We start from the raw sequence: 18,588 nt of genomic DNA, 5'->3' as shown, positions 1-18,588 counted from the left end.
TTCCACTCTGGTAACGATTTTCCTTTTTTCTAGTATATAAGGTTATCTTCTCACTCTAGGACTAGATATTGAAATAAGTAACTATAAAGTTTTTTTTAAATAAATAAAAGTTTATAAGCATAGTAACAAATAACAAAATAGAGACAATCTGAAAAGCTGTCATGATACTGAATTTGTATGTTTTCCTATTTAATTCTGTTTTTCAGTTTTTTTGTGTGTGCACATAACACTAGGCATGTGAAGATAATGATGAGTGGAAACCATGTGGGAAGGAGACAAGAGGCATGCCTCCTCCTCCCAGTCAGGACAGTATTAGTGGAAGCCTAATGGGAACCTAGAACTCCCATCTGCTACCCAGCAGTAATGAGTAGCCTCTTCCATTTTTGAGTGTCAACTGAGGCCAAGTTGGGAACCTGAACTTCTATTCCCATATGGCAGTAATGAGGTAATATCCCTCTTTCTTCTGATGGAGCACTATTAGGAAAAGCCTTAAAAAGCAGAAAATTTAAATAAGATCCAGTGTCTTAATTCTCAAAATGTCCAGATTTCAATTGAAAGTTACTTGTTATAAAGACAGTCTCAACTTGGATGAAAAAGGTAATTAATAGACAGCAACACAAAGATAACAGAGATGTTCTAATAATCTGACAGAGATTTTAAAGCAGCCCTTGTAAAAATGCTTCAACAGGCAATTAGGAAAATGCAACAAGTACTAGAAGGAAAATACAGTTTGAATGACAGTATATTTCTTACTAGAAACCATGGAGTCCAGAAGGAAGTAGCACATTTCTCAAGTGCTGAAAGAAAATAACTGTCAAGCAAGAATTCTGTTTCTAGTGAAAATATCCTTCAGGAATAAGGAAGAAAATCAAGACATTGTTAGGTGATGGAAAACAAAGAGAAATTGTCATCAGCAGAGATATCCTAAAAGAATAGCTAAAGGAAGTAGTTCTTTAAACAGAAATGATAAAAGAAAAAGTCCTGGAAAATAAGGAAGGAGGAAAGAAGTTTTGACTAAAGAAGAGGAGAAACCAATATGATGACACAAGCAGAGACTGAAATGATGTAGCCACTAGCCAAGAAATGCTGGCAGCCCCCCGAAACTTTTTTTGAGATGGAGTCTTACTCTGTCACCCAGGCTGGAGTGCAGTGGTGTGATCTTGGCTCACTGCAACCCCTGCCCCCTGGGTTCAAGCAACTCTTGTGCCTTAGCTTCCTGAGTAGCTAGCACTACAGGCATGCATCACCATGCCTGGCTAATTTTTGTATGTTTAGTAGAGATGGGGTTTCACCATGTTGGCCAGACTGGTCTTGAACTCCTGACCTCAGTGACCCACCTGCCTTGGCCTCCCAAAGTGCTGGAATTACAGGTATGAGCCACTGCGCCTGGTGTCTGATGTGTTTCCAAGTGTAGGTAGAGAAAGTATTTAAGACAATTATATTCTAACTCTGGGAGAGTGAAAGGACATAAAGGGAATAAGGTGTCTATTTTATTTGCATTTGTAAAATGGCCTTAGTAGACAGTGATTAAGTGTATATGTATGTATATGTAGTGCCTTTAGAGCAACACTTAGAACCGCTTTAAAAACTATACAAATTGACAGACTGAAAAACACGACTGATAAATCAAAATGGAATTCTAAAAATGTTCAAGTAACCACAGGAAGGCAGGAGAAAGGAACCAGAAAAACAGTAGAGAAAACAAACAGAAAACAAAAAAATAAAAATAGAGTATTTCTATTATATCAATAAGCAGTATAAACATATCAGTTAAAAGATAGTTTGGTAGACGGGATTTTATAACTCAACTATATGCTGTCTACAAGAACTCACTTCAGATATAATAATATCACAGGTAGAGTAATATAAAAGGATGGAAAAATATCTATTATGCAGCTATTAATCAAAAGAAAGCAGGAGTGGCTATATTTATGCTAGATAAAGTAGACTTTAGAGCAGAGGAAATTACCAAAGAAGAGAGGGACATTGCATAATGACGGAAGGGTCAATCCACCAAGAAGACATAGCAGTCCTAAATGTGTGTGCACGAACACTGAGGCACAAAATGTGTAAAACAAAAATCGATAGAGCTGAAAGGAGAAAACAACAACATCATAATTATTGTTAGAGACTTCAACTCCCCCCTTTTCAACAATTGATAGAACAACCAGCCTGAAAATCATCAAGGATATAAAAGAACTTAAAAACCCCATTGCACTAGTTTCCTATGGTTTCTGTAACAAATTATCACAGAGTTTGTGCTGTAAAACTATGGAAGTGTATTTTCTTATTGTCTGGAGGTCAGATTCCAAATTAGTCTTATGGGGCTAAAATCAAGGTATCGGCTGGACTGGTTGCTTCTGGAGACTCTGGGAGAGAATCTATTCCTTACCTCTTCAGTTTCTGGGGGCTGCCAGCATTTCTTGGCTTGTGGCTGCATCCTTTCAGTCTCTGCTTCTATCATCATATTGCCTTCTCTTCTTCAGTCAAAACTTCCTCTGCCTCCCTCTTATAAGGCAACTTTTAATTACATTTAAGATATACCCAGGTAATTCAGGATAATTTTCCTATCTCAAGATTCTTAATTATATTTGAAAAGTCTCTTTTGCCAGGTTCTTGAGAATAGGACCTGGATTTCTTTGGGGGCCATTAGTCAGCCTACTTTAACCATCAGTCAGAAAGATCTAATCAATATTTGTATAACACTCTACTCAACAATATTAGAATACTTATATTTCTCTGAGCCTGTATCAAAATAAACAAAATTAACCTCAAGAAATAAAACAATTGAAATCACATAGTGCATTCTCTGACCACAGTGGAATCAAACTATAAATTAATAACAGAAAGATAATAGAAAAATTTTCAAATACTTGGAAATTAAATAATACACTTCAATCAAGCTCAAAAAGAAGTTTCAGGAGAAAGTTAAAAAATAATCAAACTGAATTACAATGAAATTAAAAATGTTAAGATTTGTGAGGCACAACTAAGGGAGTACCGAGGGAGAAATTTATAGCACTAAATACTTAAGATAGAAAAGAGGAAAAACCTTCACCTCAATAACCTAGAAAAAGAAGAGCAAAGTAAATCCAAAGCAAGCAGAAGAACAGAAATATAAAGATAAGAGCAGAAATCAATGAAATTGAAAATAGAAAATCACAGAGAAAATTAGTGAAACAATAGCTGGTGTTTTAAAAAAGGTAAATTAACAAACTTCCAGCAAGACCAACAAAGAAAAAAAAATGAGAAAAAACAAGTTACCAATATCAGAAAGGAAACAGTATCAGTACAGATTTTGCAGTCATCAAAAATATAACAAGGGAATAATATGAACAACTCTAAATAAGTTTGACAACATAGATGTAATAGACCAGTTCCTTGAATTACAAACTGTTACAACACACTCAATATGAAAGAGACAATTTGAACAATCTTTTAACTGATAAAGAAGTAAACTTCAAAATGGAAAACTTCTAAAAAATTAAATCTCTAAACCCAGATGGTTTCACCGGAGAATTTTATAAAACTTTTAAAGTATTGACACCAATTTTATATAATCTCTTGAGGAAGGAACACTTTCCAATTCATTTGTATTGGGAGTTAGTATTATCCTGATACCATAAGTTAGTGTTATCCTCATACCGCAAGACAGTTAAATCAAATACAGCTCGATATCCCTTGTGAATAGAGGTGTAAAAATTATTAACAAAATGTTAACAAATAGAGTTTGGCAGTAAACTCTATAATAAAAACAATTATGTACTACGTCCAAGTGGGGCTTATACCAAGTATGCAAGACTGGTTTAATTTTGAGAATAAATTAGTATAATTCACCATGATCATATCAAACAATAAGGAAAAAACATTTGATGAAATTCATACGCATTTATGATAAAAACTCTCAGAATCAAAGATTAAAGACTGCTTGAAGGAAGCTTCTCTAAAGCTTATTCTCTCCATAAGGCGCATCACATCACAGTCTTGTGCTAATGAACACCAGATGGCACTTCAGTAATGTGCTTAGGGTCCAATTTGAACAGGAAAGTCAACAACAGAAAGCACAAATACGTGGAAATGTGGCACTAAATAGACCCTGAAAAGCACACTTGTTTACATTGAGAACTGAAACAACCTAAATGCCGATACATGATAGATTGGATAAAGAAAATGTGGTACATGTACACCATGGAATACTATGCAGCCATGAAAAGGAATGAGATCATGTCCTTTGCAGGGACATGGATGGAGTTGGAAGCCATTATCCTCAGCAAGTTAATGCCGGAAGAGAAAACCAAATACCATGTGTTCTCACTTATAAATGAGAGCTAAATGTTGAGAACACCTGGATACATGGCATTGGGGAACAACACACACTGGAGCCTGTTGGTGGGTGGGGTGTGGGAGGAGGGAGAGCATCAGGAAGAATAACTGATGGATGCTAGGCTTAATACCTAGGTAATGGGATGATCTGTGCGGCAGACCACCATGGCACACTTTGTAACAGACATACACATCCTGCACATGTACCCTTGAACTTAAAGTAATAGTTGAAGAAAAAAACAAAGCCTACCTCAAAAGATTACATGGTTCTATTTATGTAACATTATTGAAATGTCAGAATTAAATCAGGAACACATTAAGGGTGAAGGCAGAAGAAGTGGGAATGGGGACTGGGTAGGGTGTGGAATGACTGTGACTATAAAAGGGTAACAGGAGCTGACCATGGTGGTGTGCACCTTTAGTCCCAGCTACTCAGGTGGCTAATGGGGGAGGATTGTTTGAGCCTGAATATGAGGTTGTAGTGTGCTATGATTGCACCTGTGAATAGCCAATGGTACTTCAGCCTGGGCAACATAGCATAACCACATCTCTAAAAATAAAAGAAGAAGAAGTAGTAAGCCGGTAACAGTAGAGATCTTTCTGGACGGTGTTGGAATTACTCTTAATCTTGACTATATCAATGTCAGTATCCTGGTTGTGATATTATAGTATAGTTTTATAAGATGTTACCTTTGGGGGAAACTGAGTAAAGGGTACACAGATCTTTCTGTATTATTTCTTATAACTATATGTGATCTGTAATTACCTCAAAACAAAAATGTTTAAAAAAATATTAAAAAGTTATAAATCAAGCTGATAAATCTAAATAAAATACATTTTATCTTCCTACTTAAATATACTTTCACAACATTTTACAAGGCCAGCTTTAATTTAGAATTCTTAGACACCTTGTTCTTAAACTCCTGACCTCAGGTGACCCATCTGTCTTGGCCTCCCAAAGTGTTAGGATTACTGGCGTTAGCCACTGCGCCCATCCAGAATTCTTAGACACCTTGAGAGGTTCACAGTAAGACATGGTGGTATGGGCAGAGCTGGGCTCTGGCACCCAGCCTTCAGCCTGCTCCCCTTCTTTTCTTTTTTTGTTTTTTGAGATGGAGTTTCACCCTTGTTACCGAGGCTGGAGTGCAATGGCTCAATCTCTGCGCACTGCAACCTCCGCCTCCTGGGTTCAAGCAGTTCTCCTGCCTCAGCCTCCCAAGTAACTGGGACTACAGACGCACGCCACCATGCCCAGCTAATTTTTGTATTTTTAGTAGAGACAGGGTTTCACCATGTTGACCAGGATGGTCTCGATCTCTTGACCTCGTGATCCACCCGCCTCGGCCTCCCAAAGTGCTGGGATTATAGGCGTGAGCCACTGCTCCTGGCCCCTTATTTTCAATCCCTAGCTCCATCCTGTACTCCAAGGGGTATCACGTGAATGTATGTGGACATCCTGGAGCACTCAGCTCCATTCAGCCACCCTCTACAAACAGCTGCCCCTTAGGCCTAGGAGTGTGAAATACACACACACACACATACTGATTATATGTGTGTGTATACTTGTATATAGTTGTATAATAATGCTTAGTTCCTTGGGGAGAGAAAACCCTATTACTTTCCAGCTTTGGTATATTTGGATATCATATACTTTATAGGATTGCGTTATTTGTGAAAATAGAGGACTACCTGAATATACAAAGTTACTAGTGATGGGTCAGCAGACAGGGAACCAACAAATGCAGATACTGTAAGCACAGGAAAACAATTGGAAGTGAATTCTCTTATGTATTTCTGAGTTTAAGGATGCCCATCTGCGCAGAGTACCTCTTTTGGCTTATGGATGTTTTCCTGTAATTGTTCTGTCAGTTCTGCGTATTTTACCACTGAAATTTGATTTTTATCTCATCTTTTTCTCATTTTATTGAAACTATAATATATACATAGTGGGTTTCAGTTTTTTAAAAAATTTTGCTTAAATATATGAAATTATATAGTAGATCTAGAAGGTAAAGTAATTATAACATTACGTAGTTCAGTATTATTGTTTATTTTTCACCTTAAAGGGATTTGTACTTTTTAATTAAGGTTTTCATATTTCAAGTCTCCTGAAAATGTTTTATTTTGAATCTCCTATAAGTGTTTTCTTTACCTAGTTCTTTTGTTTTTAGATGTTCAGAAAATCATTGGTAAAGATGTTTGAAGATAAAGGATTGGACTGCATCTTTTTAGAAACTAATATGAGCATGAAGAAACAGTATCACATGGTTTATGAATGTATTCCTGTCCCCAAGGAAGTGGGTGATATGGCTCCCATCTATTTTAAGGTATTTATAGGTAGTATTTGCATATATACTTATTTTTCGCTACAGTGCTATTTTACAGATATTGTTGTCTTTATTAATGTATTTTTCTCCTATATACTTACATCAAAATTTATACAAAGAAATGAAATAGGCCAGGCACAGTGGCTCACTTGGGAGGCCAAGGTGGGCGGATCACCTGAGGTCAGGAGTTCAAGACCAGCCTGACCAACATGATAACCCCGACTCCACCAAAAATACAAAAATTAACTGGGTATGGTGGCGGGCACCTGTAATCTCAGATACTTGGGAGGCTGAGGCAGGAGAATCACTTGAACCCGGGAGGTGGAGGTTGCAGTAAACTGCAGTTGCACCACTGCACTCTGGACTGGGTGACAGAGTGAGACCCTGCCTCAAAAAAATAAAAAAATTTAAAAAAAAAGAAAGAAAGAAATAAAGCACAAAATACTCTGCTCTATAAATTGCTGTCAGAAGATTTTTGATTTTGACCTTTTTAAAAGCATGCTTATTTAGGAGTACAAATGTACTATTAAATGGTACTTATAATTTCTATTTTAATTTCCTATTTCTCAGATGAAATCATTATTTTACTTTGAAATACTTTCAAGTCAGAATTATAGTCAGAACTCTAGAAAACTGACTACTGAAATACACTAGAGCCAAAGATAACCAATAATACACATTACAATTGCTGAGACAAGTTATTGCTGTAAGTTTTAGTATTTAATATTTCATGCTTTTTGTAAAAAGAAAAAATTCTAACCTTGATATGTAATTTTGGACATATAATGACTAGAGTTCATAACCAACTAAGTATAATTTACAGTATTCAAAGAGCTTTTATAAAATAGTATGTGTTTGATCCTGACCTAAATACATTGTAATTTATAGACTAATACAGATGTGTAAATGTAGAACCATATATGAAACAGTAACAAGTCCAAAGGTAAAGGAAGATAATGTTTTGTGATCTGGTATAAGAAGATTGCATGTGAAACGTTTAGACAACATGGGATGACAAAATTTATTAATATGAACTGTAAGTTCCAATAAAAAGAATTGTAAAATCTGTTAAGATTTATGAATTGGTAAAATTTTACTTTCTCTCTAGCAATTTTTAAAGACAACTTGATTATTTGATGTGAAGAATTATGCTATTAAGATATAAGAGAATCAGCCAGATAATCCCAAAGACCCATGCCAGTCCTGTGTTAACCAAACTTAGTTGAAAAGAGATTATTATACTTTTTTTCAGCGTGCTTAATTTTGTACTTCCTCAATACAGTCCTAGATGATTGTGACTAGAGTCATTTGAGGAATATGACCTAACATAGAGCAGCCACTTTTGCTCATAAGGGTTGACAAAAATGTCATCTCTTAGAATGGTGTATCGCTTTACTACACTAAACCTTTTATGTGATCATTGAAGATGCTTTTGTATTGAATGTGCTATATTACAGTGTCAAACCAAGCAACTTATATCTTTTAAATAGGGAATAGCACTGTATCTTTTCTATTTAAATTGAACTTATTTGAGTGTTATTTTATCTTTAAAATTTGCTTCATTAATAACAGTACTGTAAAAACATGAAGTTATTTTATATTCATCACTCTGGCTTTTAGCTATTTCTTTAGCATAAATAGTAGTTACATTGCTTAGCATAAAAAGTCTTATTCCATTTCTATATATTTTCTCCCTGCATTTTAAAAAATTCTTGTTTTTTAAATTACAAATTGACAAATTATAGTTGTATAAATTCTGACATCAAAAACATAAAACGTGTGTGGGGTAAATAAAATCATTCAGTTGCATGCAATCAAAGTTAAGTTACTATCCGCTTGAAATAGACTTATGCTTTCTGCATTTTTAAAAAACAGGCTTTATTTTCTAGAGCATATTTTTTTCCTGTATTTGTAATTTGTCATTATATGGGCAGAAATCGTGCAAGTCTTTGGTTGCCAGAAAGCATGTAACTTACTCTGTTACTTTTTGGAAGAAGAACAGTAAAACTACATGAATTTATTCAGTAATCTCTATGACTGCAGCAAGGTCATAGAGATTACTAAGGTTCACAAATTATGTTCCATATTAAATTGAACTTTATGAACACAAATTATGTTTCATATTAAATTGGTTGGTCTTATTAAGGATTGTCATGTAAAGTTGAACTCAAGTTAGTACAACAGTTAAGTATGAGTAAAATAATATCATGTTTGGCTAACGATAGGATTTTAAAAATTTAAGAAGTTCATATTCTAAAACTAAAATTAAAGCCTTAATCAGTTCAGAATAATGGCCTCCTATGTCTAATATACCCCATAATTACTTTACTGCGTTACTTGTTATAAGCTGTCTGCTTTTTATTTACTTACATGTTCTTTTTTCACTTAATAAATGGCTATATTTTAGAAAGCCATAATGGAATCTGATGAAGAATGGTCCATGAACAGGAAGTTGATAGATCTCTCTTTAAAAGATATCAGAAAGTCTGTAAGTATCAATTTTTTTTCTGGTAAAAGAAATTATCCTAGTGCTGAGCATCTTTATTCATTTCTACATCTTAGTTTAGAAAGAGATCACTGGTTAAAGGCAAAGTAACTAATTCCACAAATGAAGAAGTTATTTTTATCCTACCTGGTCTAGAAAATGCTTATTTCTTTGTAGAGGGTTTCTATTTGTTCACATGAATGTTTCTCCCTGACCTTTGGTCTTCTGCCACTGTAGTCCCTATAATTGGCTATGGCAGCCATTAGTCTGCTGTAAGAACTCCTGTGGTGAGCTTCTCAGCCCCTGTGGGACAAGTCATGAGAAGGGCCTTCTTGGAATATATTGTTCTGTAATTATACTGAGAGGAAAATTTTCCTAGAGGTTCTATTTTGAATTGGAAACTCATTTTCTTTTTCTTATACAGAGGTTCACTATTATGTTCCTATAAAACTATAAAATAGTAGCTGAGTTAGATTGTGGGGTTTTTTTTGAGACTTGCTTAATCACACTTCATAGTTTAATCTTTATTTGCAGATCAACTTTTATGTACAGGTTACACATAAGTTGAGTATGTCTGGTAAAGACTTTTTTTTCTTTTCTAGAAATACAAATGAAATGGAATAGAGATTTAATAGAAGTGTGGTTCCTTTTTGTTTTTCTATTGAAAAAGAAGTTGATTCTACAGATATTTATTGTGTGCCTGTTATTTACCAGGCACTGTTCAGGATGCTTTTTGTACATAGTGGGAAAAAACAGAAAGATTCTAGACTTGATGGAGATTATAGTCTAGTGCTGGGGTTGGCAACTCAAGCCCTGTGTGCTAAACCCAGTCTTCTGCCTGTTTGTGTAAATGCACTTTTATTGGAACACAGCCATGCTTATTTGCTTAGGTATTGCTTATGTTCTGCTTTCATGGTACAAGGACACATTTGAATAGTCCCTACCAAGAACGTATGACCTGCAAAGCCTAAAGTATTTTATTGTGTGGTCCTTTTCAGAAAAAGTTTGCCAGTCCCTGTTCTGTTAGATGTCACTAGAATACTTATTCCCCATTTCTTATTTTGGGAAGCCAGACTTCTGTTAAATGTCACGTAACTAATAGGATTCCTTATTACACTTACTATATTCCCATCAAAAGATTCCATTTTATTACATTATTCAAGATACATAGTCTTATTTCAGAGGTAAAACATTATCTACAATCATTTTCTCTTCTCTGCTGATGAATTGGGCCAGATGACACATTAAAAAACAAAATAGAACAAAACCAAACAAACTCTCTAAATGTACTGTTTACTTCTCTCCTTTATGTGCTTATAGAAAAAGGCATTTAATATACATACATCTTTTGTGCTAGGTTTTTCACTTCTCATGTTATAATTTCTCATGCTGTTAAGTATTCTTTCAGAACACAATTTTAATGACAGTTGAAAATATTTCAAAGGAAAAAAATTTTGATGTATTAGTCCTCATTTTCTATAATGTACATACATTTTCTTACTGGCAAAACATCTAATACCTTATTATTTGTTTCTTTTGTAAAAGCTCGAGTGCCTGAATTAAGTAGCCAGTAGGTCTTAATATTTTAACTTAACATTATGAAAAATAAGAAATACAGATTCTGTAAAAATGGCAATTGTATATTCAACTTTAAAGCATTTCAAAGACAGCAACAATTGCTTTTATTAAGGCATCACATAGTATTGTATCTGAGACTAGCTGTGGGTCACAGTCAATGAAGGATGAGCCAGATGGCCTCTTGAGATCCCCTTTTTTTTGAGACAGAGTCTTGCTTTGTCGCACAGGCTATGGTACAGTGGTGTGATCTCGGCTCACTGCAACCTCCATCTCCTGGGTTCAAGTGATTCTCCTGCCTCAGCCTTCTGAGTAGCTGGGATTACAGGTGTGCACCACCACCTCCAGCTAAGTTTTGTATTTTTAGTAGAGATGGGCTTTCATCATGTTGGTCAGACTGGTCTCGAAATCCTGACCTTGTGATTGGCCTATGGTGGCCTCCCAAAGTGCTGGGATTACAGGTGTGAGCCACTGCACCCAGCCCCTTTTAGATTTAAGATTTTGTAATTATGTGGATGGAATTAAGAATGGGAAGAGTTCATAAGTGTAAGAATAATTCCAAAGAAGGTCACTTTTTAGTTAATAAACATTCCATTATGTTTTCAAAAATTAATAAAAGTATTTTTAAACATGAAGTTAATAATACTGAGTTATTTTAACATTATTACTTCTGAAAGAACCTTATTATACTTCTTTTTTAAAAGCTTTATGTCCTTAATAATTTCACAAAGTATTTCGCCTGCATCATTGAGGGTGGGGTGTTTTTTTTTTTCCCACTGTGTAAATTCTTGGCTTATAATAGAGATTCACGTATATGTAATCCATTCTGAGTTTTTAAAATTTATATTTTTCTATGCTGTATGAAGGTAAACTTCTCTTTTTCCACCCATTTGGTTCATCTTCTCTGGCGCATTTGCTTTTTTTTCAGTGTAATAGGAAGTTCATGGAAATAAACAGGAAAAACAGATCTGAGTGTTCATTGCAGAGGAATTACATGATAATAAGTAACTGTCAAGAAAAGTGGTCATTTTTCACAAGGCTCTTTTAGTGATATTGCATGAGAATTCTTTCTGAACTTTAAAAAATTGTATTTTAAGTTTAATCTTGTGATAACTATAGAAATCGAAGAAACATCCGACATTTAGAGACTGATATTATAAACTAAGGAAAGCACTTCTCACGAAAATGTGGGTTTACCAGAGGCCTTCAAACTCAAGGCTACTCATAAGAAGTCAGGAGTAACGTGGAATAAAAGTGAAAAATCCAAATACTTCTTCTATTTTTCTACCATAAATAAAAAATTTTGCTTTAATTCTGTCAGTGCCTTTAAAGAGTGGTATGAGAGTTTCAAATGCATTTCCTCTGACTGGCCAGTGCAGGGGAAAGAAAGTGGTAAATGTACCAACGCTTTGATACTAGAGCCTTTGCAGTGCCTGCTGACCAGCAACTCTTCTAGCAAGCAGCAGGTTGTACCTTTTGCTTCCTGCAGGGAGAGAATAGGGGAGCTTGTGACAGCAGTTGCATTTTGTGGAAAGTAGCAATGTGTTCGCTGTGCCATCTTGGCAAATATGCCTTAGTTTGTTGAGCCTTGGCATGTATAGCGGTTTCCTATTGCTACTGTAAGAAATTACCACAAACATATTGGCATAAAACACCACAGATTTATCTTAAAAATCTGGTGATCATAAGTATAAATTGGGTTTCTTTGGGCTAAAATCAAGGTGTCAGCAGGCTTGCATTCCTTCTGGCAGCTCTAGAAAGAATCCGTTCCTTTGCCTTTTCTAGCTGTTAGAAGCCACCTGCATTCCATGGCTTATGGCCCCTTTGTTCATCTTCAAAGCCAAGAGTGTAGTATCTTCCATCTTTCTCTGACTCTGACCCTCCTATCTCTCTCTTATTAGTGTCCTTATGATTACATTGGGCCTATCTGGATTAGCCAGGATAATCCCCTCATTTCAAGATGCTTAATCACATCTGCAAAGTCCCTTTGTTCATCTTCAAAGCCAAGAGTGTAGTATCTTCCATCTTTCTCTGACTCTGACCCTCCTATCTCTGTCTTATTAGTGTCCTTATGATTACATTGGGCCTATCTGGATTAGCCAGGATAATCCCCTCATTTCAAGATGCTTAATCACATCTGCAAAGTCCCTTTTGTCACGTAAGGCAGCATATTCATGGCAAATTGGGGACTAGGGCATTCATGTTTCTCATGCAACTCAGAGATGTTAATTAACTTGTCTGAAATACACTTATAAGAATCGGAGTTGCAGTTGGAGCCTTGTCTGTCTCTTTTATTTTATTTTTTCCTAATAGTCAAGGTCCTAACATGATTATTATATTTAAAAATGCAGAAATATAGAAAGAAAAATTAAAGCCACAACTCGTAACCCATTTGTCTGTATTTAATGTTATATGCTACTTTGTAAACAGATTTTTACTTGTACTTTTTAAATAACAGGAACTTTTTATAAGCATTAATTTTAGTTGCCTTATAATATTTCAAGGTGACCACTTTCCACTATACCATACTGTGCCCTTCCACATTGTGCCCTTTTAAGGACACAATACACAATTTGTATAGTTAAGTAGGACCCTGTAGTTCAGTGCCCAAATAAGTAAAGCAAGTATGTACTGTCTGAGGGGTTTAGAGAGGAGAAATGTTACTATAAATTGACATGCTTGGATAATTTATAGTGGCAAAGTTTGGGCTTTGAAGCAAAACTTGCAAGGACCCAAAATCTACTTAATTGATAAAGAAGTTTCAGCTTTTTCTAGTCATGAGATAGTTTAAAGTGTGTGTGTGTGTGTGTGTGTGTGTGTGTGTGTGTGTGTAGAGTGAGGGAAAGAGGGGAGGAGTAAAGAAGGAAGAGAAAAAGACAATAGGGATTTAATCCTGGAGATATTTTGAAATAAGGCTGATAAACTAAGTATTGCTATATCTCCTTCACCAGTTCATAAAAAAATTATGATTATTTTTGTTTAATTTATCTTTGATAAATGCACAGCTGTGCATTCATCAAAGAGAATTCTTTGGAGAATTCTCTTTGATTCAAGGAGAGCTCTTAGTATGTGGCCATGTCTCTCTTGCTGTTCTGCATCGTGAGTAGAATTTAAGAAGGCATATGCTTATTCTCTATTTGTGTAGCCTAAGGGAAATTATTCTGCATTTGTGTTTTTAAAAAGTGCCATTTTTCCTCCTGGTTTTCCCCAAGGACAGCAAAATAGTTGGTTTTGATTATAATTGGTAGATAATGGTGAACTATCTGGCTGAAAGGCTACCAAAATGAAATATTTTACTCAGAAATGTAGGTCATTGTTTAAATATTTCTAGAATTGGAAATTAATTTTATACATTTGTCTTGAGAGATGCCTGAAATTACTTCCCTCCAGAGAAGAGGGGAGGGATTAAACAGAACTTCTGATTTCATACTGTATTCCATTTGTGATTTGTCTGTTTACTTAGGTACCCAGAGGGTTACCTTATTTCTCTGTGGATTTTGGCCTTCACGGAGGGTTTGCCCATGTAATTGAAGATCAGCAGAAATTCTCTCATTACTTTGGAAAGGTATGCTCACAAATTTGATAAAATCCCAGAGTTAGCAATTTGGTAACGTTTTTCTTTTGAAGGGAAATAGAAACTTTGGGCACAGTATACAAAGAAGTTGGTGAGTACTGCTCCACCCAGTTTTTAGAGAGAAAATACCTGGCAACTATTAATAAAAATATCCCAGAATATATATAACAGAGTCAGGAATGTTACTTTGGAACCGAACATTTCTTGACAGTGTCAACAGTTACTATAATGGTTGTTTTTGGAGGCAGCCAGGATTGTGTTGAGAATGATGATAATTGCTAAAACTTATTAAGGGTTTACAGTGTGCCAGCTGCATTCATTTAATGCTCACAATAATCCTGTTGTGTGGATATTATTATGAATTTCACTTTACAGATGAAGAAACTGAGCTACAGAGAGATGAGGTAACTTGCCTAGGGTAATGTGCTAATAAGTGACAAAACTAGGGGTACATATAGTCATGGTTGAACTGCAGAACAAATTTTCTCATCTCCATTGATAATTAAACAAGACGTAGTCCAAGAAGAGCACATGACTCATTTTACGCTGATAGTTTCTGGGCAAATATTAGCATACAGATCTTTTAATCCACTACCACAGATTGCCTTCTTATATTCTGTGGGGTATAGTTTTAAAATTAAAGTCTACAGAATATCTCAGAAGTTTATTTGTATCAGGAACTGGAATAAAGTTAATGCAGCAACTGAAACAGTCAAAAGTAGTCTGGGCAATGATAGCCCTAGAAGTGAGGCTTTAATCTAGTATAGATCAGGCCTTTCCACTCATATTTATCCCTGTGTAGCCAGGCCCTCTAAAAAAGGAGGCCTTGATGAACTCTGCTTGGGATTCCCTTTTCTCCACCCTGGTCCCCACTTTCATCTCCTTCAGAGGGCTATCTTCTGCAATGAGTAAAAATATCTCAAGAGGAATTGCAACTCCAGAGGTTTGATTCAAAACTTGTAATGATCTTGTCCTTAATGGGTTAACCAGAGTAACAGAGTAACATGCATCTTTGAACTGTTAGAACATATTACAGAAACTTGTTTGAGAAGTGTTCACAATTTTTTTTTTTAACTAGAAAGAAATGCTTTTCCGCTGTTCTGAAAAATCCTGTTGTTATTCAGTAGAGCTTTATAACTGAAAGTTCTATGGCTGGATTTATTAAAAACAAAAACAAAAAACGAACAAAAATTATTCCTAGAAAAAAGGACTTAAAATATTCATTTTTTAAAAACAGTTGTATACATTAAACTGGGAGATTGCCCTCCCTTCACTTATTATTCATGCATTCTAGTTTATATGATACAGTTTTGGAGTGAAAAGTAAATTTCTCTGTCAGCACTGTGTCACTGACCCATTTTCCCCAAAATGTGCTTTTTAAGACACAGCCTGTGGGCTCAAGAACTCCCTGCAGTCTGCTACTTAAGCAGTTGTTCAGAGACAAAGAAAAGATTATTGGGATAGTCTCTTTGCATTAGCAGCTGCTTGGATAACAACAAACATCAAGCTTATACGGTACATATAAGACAAAACTTGATATTTTATAGACAGTTTTAGGTAAACTTTTATAAGCTAGTCTTTCTTAAACTACATTGCTTATTTGGACCAATGCTGAGAAACTCTTGAACTAAATCTAATTTTGCCACATTTCTCTTTTCTCCTATCTCTGTTGACCCCTTTGTCTCTCTTCCCTGATGTATAGGAGATTCTCTTTTCCATGAAGCATCTCCTGGTCTATCCAACAAATAGAATTTTTTCTTTTTTTGAGTTTCCAAATGGTCTGCTTTGGCACTTACCTTCTTCTACCTTCTTCTACTTTATGAGACAGTATGCTATGTAACTGGATTATTATTGCTTCCATCACAACTCCAGATTCTATTCTGTCTGAAGACACTGAATGTTAGTGATTGCTGTATCCCCTACAAATACGGCATTGGCTTGTGCATAGTAGGTCCCCAAGTAAGATGAAGAAACTGCATCTGAGAGATGATGTGGTTTGCGTAGGATCTCAGCACACAGTCCAGTGGAGCTGGGCTGACTGTGCAGAACCCGACCTTAGTCTGTGGTTTGCATAGGATCTCGCCACACAGTCCAGTGGAGCTGGGCTGACTGTGCAGAACCTGACCTTAGTCTGTGGTTTGCATAGGATCTCGCCACACAGTCCAGTGGAGCTGGGCTGACTGTGCAGAACCTGACCTTAGTCTGTGTTGTTTGCTTTGTTGCATATCGCCCTCCCTTTAAGCATTTAAGTATTAGGAGTCTCCCCATGTCTTCCTGTACATGGATACTCACATGCCTAAATTTGATTTTTTTCTATAGCTAACAGCACAGGAAGAGGATCTTGAAGGAAATCAAGAATGATAAGCAGATAACCAAAAAGCCATTTGTTTTAGGACTTGAGAATGTGATTTTTTAAATGAAAGTAATATATAATTTTTAATTCTATTAATAGGTTTACTTAGGCTAGTATTAAAATAGAATTTTGCTTTCTAAAAAAAGATTTCCTGCTAATAGTGGAAGAAACTAATTTATAAATATTCTTGGTATCAGAGAGAGAACATTAGCCTAGGTTTTAACTGCAGTTGAGCAGTAAAGTTAATAATTGCTACAAGTTGATTAACTCTTTTGCAAAATTGTTTACCAGAGCCTCTAATAGAGACCAAATTAATTAAATTTCACTTTTTCTGCCTCCCCTTTGTTACCATCTAGTAGATGTGCTAATAAGCAGCAACAAAATGGACAAATTACTTGATAGGAGATGCAGCTAACTTGCACTCCTAGAATCACAGGGTTTGCAGAGTTAGAATTAATTGAAAACAATGTTTTTAAAAATTTCAACTAGTATTTATTATTGAACATTGTCATGGAGAACTACTTGTTATAGTTTATAGCAGAATAAACAGAAATAGTTTCATTTCTGGTTTCATTATTATTTATACATGCTTGTGTTTTTGCTTTTCTCATTCTTTAAAAGGAAATCATTGGTGGGATGCTGGATATAGAACCACGTCTTTGGAGGAAAGGCATCCGAGAAAGCTTTGAGGATCAGAGGAAAAAGGCACTGCAGTTTGCTCAATGGTGGAAACCATATGACTTCACCAAAAGTAAAAACCGTTGAGTGTACCTTGCATCTTAAAATTTCTCTTCAGATCCCGGTTTTATTTCCATTGCATCTAATGAAGCAACTGACCCTCAGGTCACAGGCAGAGAGAGTCACAGCAGCAGACTGCTCTGAGTCTGTGACAACTGTACATCAGGAGATTGTGTTGTTTTCTTCTTCACCTGCTCCTGTGCACTTCATTTTAGTCACCAGGGAGTAAAAACAGATATATTCGATGATCTGCTCATGTTCCTGTTCTGTACCTTCTTCTTGGTATTCCAAATTGTTCAGTTAATTTAGAGAAGGGCTTTTCTGAAGGGATATTTAGAAAGCATAGGAAATCCTTGTTTCGAAGGGAAATGGGTTTGCTTCATGGTTGTTAAGTCTATTGTCTGGCTTCTTTAGCATTTTAAAAAATAAGACTTCATGTATTCAGTAATAATTTAATTTTCATGTCATAGGATTTTATAGAAAAGCTCTTAATTTTCTAATAGCAGTATATAGTATCACTTCTACTCTTTTTGTTAAAGGAAAAGGAAATGTCCCCAAAGTATTAAAGAATTAAATGATACTAAAAATATATATGATTCAAGTTTGTTTTTATTTCTGGATTTTTAAACAGTATCTTTGAATTTTGGTGGTTCTAAAAGTAACTGTTCCAAATAACCCATTTTAGGGTGGTTTGGGGTTTGCATGTAAGTTAACAAATTGTAGCCTAATCATTGCTTTTGAGTTGTACTGATTGTCACAAAATCTTAAGTAATACGAGTTTTTATTTATTTTTCTTTTTGTTTTATTTGTATTTATTAAGACAGAGTCTGGCCCTTTCACCCAGGCTGGAGTGCAGTGACCCAGTTGTAGCTCACTGTAGCCTTGAACTCCTAGTCTTAAGCTGTCCTCCTATTTCAGCTTCCCAAAATGCTGGGATTGCAGGTGTGAGCTACCATGCCTGGATGAGAGTATGGGATATTCTGTTTTCCCTTACCTGATCCAAGGAATGTAATTTTTATTTGTTCTCAACTCACACCGTAGTCGTATTTTCTAAGTAAACAGTTTTTATGTTGTGAGTGCTTCTACTTTTTTTCAATGGAAATTATTGTTGTAGTAACTTTTTTTCAGATACTGGCTTTTTGGAAGCTGAACTTTGATGTTTTGTATAAAATGTTGGATACCTAGATTCAGTGTGAAATATACTCCAGTATAA

At 35.4% G+C, this 18,588-nt stretch overlaps 1 protein-coding gene across 2 annotated transcripts in view; it reads left to right on the top strand.

Annotated features, from left to right (window-relative positions):
- Positions 1 to 17,964, top strand: part of CWF19L2 (CWF19 like cell cycle control factor 2) — a 137,071-nt gene extending 119,107 nt beyond the window's left edge. For both annotated transcript variants that reach the window (XM_012474458.3, XM_012474457.3), the window contains 4 exons: positions 6,495 to 6,650; positions 9,058 to 9,138; positions 14,174 to 14,275; positions 17,259 to 17,964. In XM_012474458.3, coding sequence (XP_012329881.2) covers positions 6,495 to 6,650; positions 9,058 to 9,138; positions 14,174 to 14,275; positions 17,259 to 17,402 — 483 coding nt within the window. In that variant the 3' untranslated portion in view covers positions 17,403 to 17,964. The remainder of the gene's footprint in view (positions 1 to 6,494; positions 6,651 to 9,057; positions 9,139 to 14,173; positions 14,276 to 17,258) is intronic.
- The last annotated feature ends 624 nt before the right edge of the window (positions 17,965 to 18,588 follow it).

The sequence above is a fragment of the Aotus nancymaae genome, unplaced genomic scaffold (genome assembly GCF_030222135.1).
Source record: "Aotus nancymaae isolate 86718 unplaced genomic scaffold, 86718_ANA_hifiasm-v0.15.2.pri h1tg000012l, whole genome shotgun sequence".
In the NCBI taxonomy this organism is placed as follows: Eukaryota; Metazoa; Chordata; class Mammalia; order Primates; family Aotidae; genus Aotus; species Aotus nancymaae.
Note: the sequence above shows the minus strand (reverse complement) of the source record. Positions and strands in the feature narration are given on the sequence as shown.